This window comes from Chelonoidis abingdonii, chromosome 2 (genome assembly GCF_003597395.2).
Source record: "Chelonoidis abingdonii isolate Lonesome George chromosome 2, CheloAbing_2.0, whole genome shotgun sequence".
Lineage (NCBI taxonomy): Eukaryota > Metazoa > Chordata > Testudines > Testudinidae > Chelonoidis > Chelonoidis abingdonii.
Genome location: NC_133770.1, coordinates 38,678,716 through 38,691,133, shown reverse-complemented (window position 1 = coordinate 38,691,133; position 12,418 = coordinate 38,678,716). Strand labels below are relative to the sequence as shown.

General features: G+C 43.3%; 1 protein-coding gene across 1 annotated transcript; it reads right to left on the bottom strand.

The window, feature by feature from the left end:
- Nucleotides 1-1,102: 1,102 nt before the first annotated feature.
- LOC116822082 (sperm microtubule associated protein 1-like) lies at nucleotides 1,103-12,179 on the bottom strand. Its single transcript, XM_032775695.2, has 4 exons — nucleotides 12,096-12,179; nucleotides 5,382-5,555; nucleotides 4,769-4,868; nucleotides 1,103-1,260 (listed from the first exon to the last, which is right to left on the bottom strand). Exons 1-4 carry the CDS (start codon nucleotides 12,177-12,179, stop codon nucleotides 1,103-1,105), a joined length of 516 nt encoding a protein of 171 aa, XP_032631586.2.
- Nucleotides 12,180-12,418: the final 239 nt, after the last annotated feature.

Sequence of the window (12,418 nt, the reverse complement as noted above, 5' to 3'; positions counted from 1 at the left end):
ATTACTTATAACTGTCATAGTGATCACGGACATAGGGAACTCACCTCTACATCATCTGTCAGCTCTAGAATCAGCCTTTCTGAAAAATGACCAGTGCCAACACAAAGAACATACATAATTCTTCCAGCTTAACTAAAATAGAGCTCTGCACAAAGAACAACAGAGTCATAAAACTGCATGAGGAGTCAGCGATGCTACTGCTGAGCTTCTGGCTTGCTGTCATAGGCGTGAATAGCCTAATTATGTCACACTTGCTTATTAACAGGACTAATGTGTCATTTATGTCATATACTGTTGCCCACTTCCTGCCCACCTATTCTGGCCAGGGAATATTTCTGTGCTTTCTTATTCCTGTACACCCAGACTTGAGGGCCAGGTAGTCTGCACAGGGATGGAAAGAGATCTCATGTCTCCTTACGCACCTGTGTGGACATATAAGCCAAGATACCACGAAGTCCTCCAGTATGCTTTCATTGGTTTTCTTCTTGGGATCTATTGGTCCACTATCAAAGTGTCCTTTAGCGTCCCATTCAGCACTGCTCATTCAGGGGCAGTTTTGGCTCAATAAGAAATGACTAGCGATTATCAAAGGAAACGGGTTAGCCAGCCATGTTTCATATGTATGGACAGACAGCACAGTGTGACTCTGTATGTACATGATCAGATATTTAGAATTGTATTTCACCTGCAAGGTCTCCAAATTAAAATGCTCACAATACCCATCAACACAGCTCAAAGTAGAGTAGAATGTGGCCTATGCTGTGATAAGAGTTCTGTCGGATCCACCTGCAGACTTGCACCAAAATAACTAGTTTGGTTTTAATTCACACCTTGAGTTATTTTGGTGCAAGTCTGTGCGTGTGCACTCTTACTGTGGAGTACAAGTGTCTTACTTCAATGTAGCATCAACCCAGACCAGCAAAAATCGAAACAAGACACTGAGTTTCCTGCTGCTCAGCACCATAATATTGCAGTGTATTCCACATAAAAGTGACACTCTGAATCCAAAATAAGAGTGTCAACACACAAACTTGCACTGAAATAAAGTGTGGATTACAACCAATTTGATTAGTTTGGTGCAAATTTTTGTATAGACCAGCTCTTAGTGAATTGGCAAGTTGCCGACTAGCCGAAACAATGAAGGCTGCCTGCGCAGAGATGGAGTGTTTCTTCTGTAACCGTAGGTGCCGTTGTATCCAACCAAAGGTTTGACTGAGGTGAGAAACAGCTGGTGACCACCCACAAGTGTTGCAGAATGACCTGAGGGAAAGCTTAAACAAGGATCAGGTTAGCTTGCGAGGCTCTTGTTTATATATTTAAAAAAGGTATTTACAAAGCTGTCATCTTATAGACTACACAGAATCAGAGAAATGTAGGGCTGGAAGGGACCTTGCTTGCATGGTCATCAAGTCCAGCACCTTGCACTACGGCAGGATCAAGTAAACCTAGACCCATTTCTGCAACGTGTTCATCCAACTAGTTCTTAAAAACCTCCAGCAATGTGGATTCCACAACACCCCTTGGAAGCCTATTCAAGAGCTTCGTTACCATTATTGTTGCAAGGTTTTTCCTACTTGCTAACCTAAATCTCCCTTGCTGCAGAGTAAGCCCATTACTGCTTGCTCTACCATCAGCAGACATGGAGAACAATTGCTTGCAGTCCTCTTTATAACAGCCCTTAGTGTATTTAAACAATGTTAATGGGTTCACCCCCAGTCTCTGTTACCCTCTTTAAAGCTAGGTACTATGTTTGCCCTTCTCCAGTCTGCTGGGACCTCCCCTGGCCTCCATGAGTTCTTAGTGATAACGGCTAATAGTTCTCAGCTTGCTTCAGCTAGTGCCTTAAGTACTCTAGGAAGAATTTCATCAGGCTCTGCTGACTTGAATACAACCGATTTACCTAAATATTTTAACCTGTTCTTTCCCTTTGTTGGCTTGTGTTCCTTCCCCCTTGTTGTTAGTATTAACGGTGTTGAGTATCTGGTCACCATTAACCTTTTTTAGTGATGATTGAGGCATAACAGGCATTAAACACCTCAGGTGTCATCACTTATTAGCTCTCCTTCCCCACTAAGTGGAGGCCCTACACTTTCCTACATCTTTCTCTTGCTCCTAATGTCTATATGTGTGGACCATAAGATGGTATGTTTGATTGCCTTGCCTTCTTATGCTGCTCATCTTGTTGGATTGTGAGCCCTTTGGGACAAGAGCCATGTCCGCCTCTATGTTTGTGCAAGTGTCTAGCATGATTGGTCCCTGAGCCTCTCTCTGGAGCTACTATGATGTAAATAATGGTAATAAATAGCATGCAGTGAGATCTGCAGATGGGAGGTTCAGAGGTGTCTGGCTCTTTATTTTGGCTGCATCACCTCCCTTTGTATTCTTCCACTGGCTCTTCCTCCGCTGCATCAAACACAATTACTTGTCTTCATTTTTAAGAGCTTTGGCCCCACCCTGTGTATAATTTCATAGCCTTTAAAGGCCAGAAGGGCCCTCATAATCATCTGGTCTGACTTCTTGCACATAGCAGGCCACAGAATCTCACCATCCCACTCCTGTAGTACTCTCCTAACCTCTGGCTGAGTTACTGAAGTCCTCAAATCTTGATTTAAAGACTTTCATTACCAAGAATTCACTATTCACTCTAGTTCAAACCAGCAGGTGACCCATGCTGCAGAGGAAGGCAAAAAATCTCAGGGACTCTGCCAATTTGATCTGGTAGAAAATTCCTTCCTTACCCCAAATATGGCAATCAGTTAGACCCTGAGCATTTGGGCAAGACCTCCAGCAGCCAGACACTTGGGAACAAATTGTCTGTAGAAACTCAGAGCCCTGCCCAGCTAATGTCCCATCTCCAGTCACTGGAACTATTTAGTAATAGGAGTCACAGATTGGCTACAATGGAATATGGCCTATCTTATAACTCCATCCCCTCCACAAACAAATCAAGCTCAGTATTAAAACAAGTTAGTTTTTGAAGGCTGTTCCAGAACTTCACTCCTCTGATAGTTAGAAACCATCAAATTTCAAGCCTAAACTTATTGAAGGCCAGTTTATATTCATTTGTTCTTGTGCTACCATTGCCCCTTAAATTAAATAACTTCTCTCTCACTGTTTATGTCTCTGATATATTTATAGAGAGGAATCATATCTCCCCTCATCCTTTCTTTGGTTAGGCTAAACTAGCCAAGCTATTTAAATCTCCTCTTGTAAGGTAGGTTCTCCATTCTTCTGCTTATCCTAGTAGCCCTTCTCTGCATCTGTTGAAGTTTGAATTCATCCTTCTTAAGCATGGGAGACCAGAATTACACACAGTATTCCAGATGAGGTCTCACCAGTGTCTTGTATAACGGTACTAACACCTCCCTATCTCTACTGGAAATACCTCGCCTGATACATCCTAGGATGGCATTAGCCTTTCTCACTGCCACATAATGTTGGTAGCTAATACTCATTTTATGACTGACCAGTATACCCAGGCCTTTCTCCTCCTCTGTTGCTTCCAACTGTTACATTCCCAATTTATAGGAAAATTTTTTGCTGTTAGTCCCTAAAAGCATGACCTTGCACTTTGCACTATTGAATTTCATCCCATTTTTATTACACCAGTTTTTGAGGTCATCCAAATCTTCTTGTATGATATTTTGGTCCTCCTCCATATTGGCAATATCTCCCAACTCTGTGTCATCTGCACATTTTAATAGCGCAATCCCACTTTTTGTGCCAAGGTCAGTAATGAAAATGTTAACTAGACTAGTGTCAAGACCAATCGCTGAGGAACTCTACTAGTAATCTCCCTCCACCTTTTCATATGACCCATTGTAATCTCCCCTTTAACCAGTTCCGTACCCACCTCTCTCTCATATTTATCAAGACATTGGCCTCTACTCCACCAGCAATGCCATCCTTTATTGTCCATCAGCCCAATTTTTCCTCAAACATCTTTGTGCTTTCTCCACTGTTGTCTAGCACAGAAACAGAGATGGCTACAGCAGAAGCAAGCCAGAGCTGGAACAGGAGCAAGGACAGTCTGTTGAAACAGTTAGCAATGGGAATGCTCCCAGCCAGGTAGATCGTGAGCAGATTACAGCCTGTTTCCCTTAGGCACCTATATATCTGCCTTGGGATCACCTGGGTGCGTCCTCCCCTGTGGACTGGCTGAACCCTGGTTGAATGGTGTGGGGGGCCTGTCACAAGACCTGCAGGTAATTGTCTCTGGAGACTCATCATACTCTCCAGTTCAGGAATGACTCAGCAGGCTTCAGCAGGCTTGAGCTCAGAGGTATCATGTTATGCATGGGAAGATCACCCTTAAAAATCTGCAAAACCACTTCATTATCTTCTCACTTTAGATCTCTGCTTAAATCTCACATCTGTCTGGTGTGCTCTGACTGCTGCTTGTTACATCAATCATAGTCACCTTGTGCTCCCCCACATCTGTTAGGTGCATCCATGTAGTGTGTCATCATAGACTTAGACCCTGTAAAGATTTACATGCAGGCATAATTCCTTGCATGTGAATGATCCTATTGGTCTCAATGGAACCACTTGTGTATACAGTTAAACATGTGTGTATGTTTTTGCAGGAAAGGCCCTTTGACTGTAAGCACCTTAGGGCAGGGAGCATCTTTTTACTATTATGTGTACAGGGCCCAGTAGGACTTGGATCCTGATTGAAGCCTCTAATATGAATACATAATAATAATAATGGAAGGTGCTACTGAAGTGCAATGTGTTATGTGTTACAATGTGGGGGTTGTCACAGTACCTGCACCAGCTTTGTTCCTGAGTATCAGATAAAGGGCAGCTGCACTGCTGAACTGGAAACACTCTGCCATTTTACCATAACCTGATGTTCCTCCATTTGCCTGTGAAGACAAAATATTTTTAAAACTACTTTTTCATAAGTTATTTGTTTTTAACAATAGCACATTGTTTTTCTCTCCCTAGATTTTGAAAGAAAGCAATTTTATTCTCTTTTTACTTTCCTTTTTAAATAATACACTTAGTATGCTAAAATAAGTAATACCTCAAAGCTCTTTCAACCCTTAACTAATTAATATTTACAGCACCCCTGCAGGGCAGGTAGGTGTTACCCACTTTACTGAAGGGAAAATTGAGGCAGAGAAGTTAAGTGGCTTGCTCAAGGCCACTAATGGAGCCAGTAGCGGAGCCAGGATTGGAACTCGGGCATGCCTGACTCCTAGGTTTGTGCTCAGACCCTCCCTCTCCCTCTTACACCTGATTTGCACTTATTTATTATGATTTCTAATGACAGGAAGAAAAGGTAAAATTAGAACACACTTACTTTACTAGCTACAATATTCAAACAAAGGTAAGCAAACTCAGCCAAATGTTTGTGCACATAGAATGATACTTACTTGTCCTGTTCTTTGGAGCAAAGGAGGTACAGGCTTGGTTGTGAAATAGGCAGCTGCATGGGAGTCCCTCCAAGCTTTATAGGGAGGAATTATACAGCCCAGCTTTGGCAGAGAATGACTATAATCTCTGGCAATACTTTCCATTGCCACACCATTCAAAATGAACCACCCTTCCTTATGTTCCAAGGCAGCTTTAGAAGGAGATTGTGCAAAGTGACTCACTAGATGTGATTTCCTTTTCTTGGGAGGCACTGCTGATTTTGCTCAAGAATAGGAGAGAGCAAGGAGACAAGCACTGGGTGCTCCCGTTTTACGAGTAACTACACTGTCCTCACTACTGGAAAGCCTGAAGGAGTCCTTATGTATTGCTATGGCCACACATCCACAGAAGAGCAGTGCTGCTTTTCTCCTGCAGCCTGCACTGTTTGTTTTACCTGCCCACAGATAAGAGCAAGAGAGAAAAAGTGAGATTTTTTTGAAAAGTATGAAACACTTGCAGCAAATTTCACTTTCCTTGGCATGACCCTCCGTACAGGACACGACACTCCGGTACAACACATTGCCAAAGCAGAGAACATTAGTGGCATTTGAACATGCCCAAGGATTTTTAGGCAGCGCGGCCGCAAATGGGATTGAAACAGAAAAGTCAGAGCGAGGCTTGCGAATACTGACCTTTAGTTTTGATTTTTCTATGTATCTAACTATTATTTTGAATATTATTTTCTTTTTTGCAGTGTGGAACTGTGAGGTGTGGTAAAGACCGAGGTGAGAGTCATCCTGCAGCAATGCAGCTCTTGGCCCCAGCCAGGAGGACCCTAAGGTAGGCTTTGCCATACTTAGGCCAGGATTCAGTTCTGGAAGTGGCTGTGTGTGACATGGTGCAAGATGGTAAAAACATCTCACTTTTGCTCATGGCAGTTTGTGAGCTATGCTGTGAGCGCTCAGCTTGTGCCCCTAAGCATGTTTACATTTGCCTGTCATCAAACTTCAGTATCAGCTGTGGGCCTCCCTTGCAGGAGGTGAGAGTCCTGCCATCAAGCACCTAGTCTGTGCACTTTGATAACTTATTCCTGGGGGCCAGAGTTGCAGAGAATCCTTAGCTGGCAATCGAGCTGTAGCAACTTTCTGTTTCCTGGGTTCTGCCTGCAGTTGTTGCCAATGGAAGGTCTTCTAACTGCAACTGAGGAGTGAATCCTTTTATTTGTACCTGGTATTGTTTTGAAATGGCTCAAGTCTGGGGCACTGAAGTGTTCCTGTGATTGTGCCGCCTCTTACTTTACACATATGATGAGATAGAATAATGACTATGGTCCTAATGAATTAAGGCTCAGATCACCACTCGGAGGCAGTGACTTGCCCAAGGTCACACAGCAAGTTTGGGACATGAGACATGTACAGGTAGAGAAGAGTCACTCAAACCATGAGCTGCCTTCTCCTTTTCCGTCTCCTCTCTCCTCCTTTGCCATCTTCTCCCTCGCTCTGTGCCAAATGTATTCATTCCTTGCTCACATCCATTCAGAGACCATTATTTCACCCCTTGCACCTCTGAGCTCCCCCATCTCCAGTACCCTAGGTGTGGTGCCGGGGAGGGGAGCAGCTGCAGGGATGCCCACCTCAGTCTGCATCAGTAGCTGCTGCATATACTGGTTGTGCAGCTGGGTTGCCTAGAAGGCTCGTCACCTGCAGTAATGCTGGCCCTTAGATACCACAAGTACTCCTGTTCTTTTTATGGATCTGACTGTGTCAGGAGCTCCAGGCTTCATAGAAGGCAGGGTGGCAGGATAGCAGACCAGGGGTCGATCTGTGAGGTGCAGCTATGCTCAGCCAGCTGGCTGTCAGTTTTACTAGTTCCTTCAAGCACCCAGTCAGCTGGGCTTTACAAAACAAGGAGCACGACGGTGAAACCTTGCAACAAATGCTGTTTATTGTAAAACAGAGAGGCATAGCCCCTGAAAACAGGAATATTCCTGGTTTTCAGGGACACGAGTATCCCATCTCTCACTAGAAACAGCCTGTGCTGGTCACTCCCATTAACCTAGTGTGAGGTGTAGGTAAGAGTCAGTACATCTTTCTTTCTCTGGAAGACTGGGACAGGAATCACTACTAGGTTGGAAGGGCTGGGAAGGGGTGGCAAAACATTTTGTCTGCATTGCAGAAAACAGGCCCAAGCAAGTCCTGAGGCGAGGGACAGAATCAGAGAGGGAAATGGGAGACAGAACTTTCTCTCCAGAAGGGGACTTGGAATGAAGCTTTCAGTATTGGGAAGTTATTGTGCAGCCAAGAGCTGGCACATGGAAAACATCTAGGAAGATGGGAGACAGGGATCAGAATGAACCAGGGAAGTAAAGGAGTTGAGGTCTATTTACACTGATGTGACAGAGACTCTTGGGGACATTTATGACACTAGAGCTGTAGCAGGAGCATATATTTTCCTGGATTACTGAGGGAACAGGCCCTTTACTAAACTAAGTTGAGCTAGAAGCAGGTGTTTGATGGGAAGATTATGGGCTTGACCATGCTATCTATGATGCTCTCTGTTAATCAGTACACCAGGTGCAGAGGGAACCCTTACACACCCACTGCCCCTGCAATGACCCTCATCCCAATCCGGAAGAATTTCATTCCATGTTTTAGGCTTTACATAAAATCTTAGTCCTGGGCCTCTCCTGAATGCATTCGGATATTCATGCTTGGGGCCCATTATTAGCAAAGGTCATTCAACCCTTTTCATGTGCAATATGTCTAGCAGGGTGTGCATGAGTTTACGTGGGCCCCAAAGAAGGAGAATGGGGCCTCCATGACACTTCGCTCTGGCAATATTCCAAAGAGTCTCTGACTATGGGTTTGCTCTGTAGGACCCTAACAAGGGGATTTTCCAAAAATTGATCACATGTAACTTTCTATGACCTTGGATCCCTTGCCTTATTTTAATAAATGAGCCTCTATTAAGAGCAGGGGGTAAATGTTTTCCCTTTGTTCCTCTTTCAGTTTACAAATTTGTCTTCTCCCATAGTTGTCTGTTAAAAGATTGGTTCTGCCCCTGCTTTCACCTTTCCAGTTTTATTGCTAAGACATAAAACGGAGGGCCTGACCACTTGGCGTTAAAGATCCAGGGCTCTTTTTGTGAGGGTAACAGTGGGCAGGCCAGTTTCCAGATGCCAAACTTCTGCCTTGTCTTGTTGTTTCAGTTAGATATGATGATCTTTATTTTGCATCCTGAACTGTTGTGCACTGTTGCTGTCCACTGTCAAAACACTTCAGTGTTCTGCTAAGTGGTGTGTGAAAGGAACAGCCTATATTCCTACCTCATAAGCATTGTTGTGAGGCTTAAGTAGTTGATGTTTGTGAAGTGTTTGATGTCCCTGGATGAAAAGTGCTGTAGAACTGAACGTTGCTCCCTACACTTAGCTCTTCTATTAAAGCTGGATGTCCTTCCCGATATGGTTTCTTTGTTGCAAGGTTTCAACTTCATGCTCCGCAGTTTATGGTCAACTGGGTCTAATACAGCTGAAAAGTATTGGCCAGTAAGGATTATGGCCTAACACTCCTCCCTGGCTCTCGCTATTTTAATACACACAGTGTTCAAGTAAGAGTCTAGTTCTGTTGTGGGCTTTGTTAGAGCACAAAACTTGTCAAGGACAAAGCGTTCGCCGTATCACTGAAGCTCATAATAAGGTGGGATATTTTATAGTTAGTGTCTGAGAAACTTCTAGTGAGAGTCTGTTGTATTTTTTAAATGACTTTGGGCCTGATCTTGTTTCCATTGAAGGATGGAAACTTTGCCCGAGCAACTGGGGGTGGGGAGAAGAAGGGTAGGAAATCCTCATCTTTGGGTCCACAAGAAAAAAAAATTAAAAATATGTTTTGTTCACTGACACTTTTCTTTAGAACACAGTAAGCAATATACCCAGGGCCGGCTCCAGGGGTTTTGCTGCCTCAAGCAGCCAAAAAAAAAAAAAAAAAAAAAGCCGCGATCGCAATCTGTGGCAATTCAGCAGGAGGTTCTTTGCTCCCAGCGGGAGTGAGAGACCCTCCGCCGAATTGCCGCCGAATACCTGAAAGTGCCGCCCCGCTCCAGAGTGGCCACCCAAGCACCTGCTTGATAAGCTGGTGCCTGGAGTCGGCCCTGAATACACCTCTAATAAATGGCAAACACTAGGCAATTGGTATTCATTCAATGTATTCTCTTTTTCCTCAACTAGCAGTAAGGACCAATTTCCAATAACAAATATAACATGCAGTAGATTTTAGGGAGACTATGATAGATAGATAACCCAGTCCTTTCTCTGTTGTTTTTAATAGATATCTTGGGCCAATATTTTAAAATGGGACTTCTGTTTTGCAGGTGCAATCCAGTAGTTAGATGCCTAAATGCTAGCATTTACTAATGCTGCAATTTTGTTCCTTCGCTTAATGTTGTCCCCCAAATGAGAGGCCCTTTGTTTACTGAAAGAAAAAAGACAAGTACTGAAAAAATATCAACCAAAACAATACAAAACAAAGGAAAAAGCAATATTCGTGGTTAGCATGTTGTTTGGTTTCAAAATGGACACTGGTTATTTAAGGTAATCTGAAAATGCCCTTTTAAAAATCTTATTTAACATTTCAGAATAACCTGGCAGTTAATTCATCCCATAAGACAAGACCAAACACAAGACAGCTCTTCAATGTCCTCTAGGCTTTCAGACTTCCAGTGACATATTGCAGAAACAGTAGCTTCTCCCTAGGTAATGTTGTAATTAGTTTTCTGGTATGAGCTTGGATCTTATCCCTTTCAAAACCCCACAGTAAAGGTCCTTTCCCCACCTAATGTCATATATAGAGCCTGTTCCTTATGGATGCAATTCTCTGCAGCTTCAAAGAAAGTTGCAGGTACTCAACGTGGGCCAGCTCCGACACTCATTGGAGTAAATGAAAGCAGTTCTTTTGACCTCAGTGGAACCAGAGCAAGCCTCACCTCTCAGGGACAGGCCAATAGACAATTCTAGTCCCTTAAACAAACTTCAGTCTCTCTCCTATGTCCCTTAAACAAATGTTATGGCCTTTCTTCAACAAAATTACCAAGTTTCATCCAACTGTATTCCCTTTGAGGCACCTGTTGTCAAGCATCTCATTGCTAGACCCTGTTAACCTGACACCATTTCTCTTCATACCTTTTCTGATGAACTGTGATGTGGGGGGGGGGGGGAAATACAGCCATCCAGAAGAAAACTTGAGACTTGACCCTGCTAACCTGTGCGAGTAGCATTTATCCATGTGTATTATACCACTGACTGCAGTGGGACTAGGCATGTGAGTAAAGGATTGGAGGATTGGGCCTTGAAATAGGAACCGGATGAAAATGAAACAAAAAGAAAATGCATGCAGACCACTTGATAGCAGAAGGTCATCAGGAAGCCAAGATGGAAACAGGTGGCCCAGACCAAAGAAAAATCATCTGTATTTAAAAAAAATGGCCTGAAGTCTCAAGGCTAAAGAATTCTCATAAACTTCAGGGCAAAATTGTTCAAAAAAGCAGGACAAAAATTTGCAGTAGGAAGTTGAAAATAAAATTGATACAGCCCTACTTACAGTCACTGGGATGAAATCCTAGTATCTCAAGTCCTTAAAGATAGTCCTTATGCATTCATTTGCCAACAACCTCAGCTAACAATTGAACTTCAGGGTGGAGATTAGAGCAATAGCAGGTGGCAGTCTAATTGCTATCAGTCTTATATCTGAATCCTCATTTGTCATCTAAACTCACTACAGCTGGCTCTCAGCTCTGATTATCTTCATTGCTATTAAGTACAGGTTCAAAGGCAGTATGAATTTTAGATCTCTCATTTGCATGCTGCCCAAAGCCAAAGCAGCCTGTGTGATTTGGAATATGGCAGCAGAGTATACAGGTGCCAGGTTCAGAAGACTGGCGCATGAGGTGAACTGTGTAGGATACAGAACTAAGTACCCTTTTCATTCTATTCACAGGAAATCATTCACTGTGCAACTTGGTATTTCATTATCTTACCTAGCTAGCTGGTAAGAGCTTGATTCATCAAGCTAAGAATGACTAAAGGGAAGAATATTGCAGACTAAGGAAAATCCATCATCAGGACTGGTATGGAGCCAGAACGCAGCAAACAACTGAGAAGGCAGCACAGCAATTGGAAAACACTAAGCTGGCTTTCTTTTTCCATCAGCAAGAATAATAAAGCAAATGAAAACTGATTTCAGAGTCCATTTCAGTGATATTAGCAATAGTGCCTCCTTCAGGGAGTTATTTATCACAGTGATAAGAGATGTTTTCTTTATTGTACCCTTGAGAGCAACTTGAAGAACCAAAGTTATTTCTCTCTCCGTATTTCAAGGAGAGGCCTTCAAAGCTAACCCAAACCTGTTTTCTTCATTGGCTGCTTACGATAGGATTGCTGAGAAAGGAAAACCACAGCCTATTCTGAGTCTGTTTAAGTGTATTGCACCTTCGAGTGGAAGGGGATTCTCCATCTTTCTGCTGAAGGAGATGGGTTTGTGGCTCCAGGTGTGTGAACCAGCCACAGGCTGGAATCACAAAGAGGTTCACCTGGCTGCATGCCAGTATTTAAACAGGAAGATGTCAACCAGTCAAGATGACTCCACAGCAGTAGAGAACACATAGGTACAGAGACAGGCTGCCACAGATGTGAAGCTATGCAGTGTGGGACAGCAGCAAGAGGAATGCCAGAAGCAGTGATATACCTGAGATTCATTAGTGATCTCTTCATACTCTGGACAGATGACCTGAACTCCTTCATCAATTTCCACCACAACTTTAGCAACCATCATCCCTCAGTCAAACTCTCTCTCGGGCTCTCCCACACCAGCATCAAATTCCTGAATACCACAATCGGTTTCAACAATGGAACCCTACAAACAACTATATACAAGGAACCCAGGGATCACCACACCTACCTTTACAGATCCAGTATCCAGCCCAGACAAACCAAGAAATCTGTTATCTACAGGCAGGCACTCAGATAACACAAAATACGCTCTGAGGAGAAAGTCTGGGATATACACCA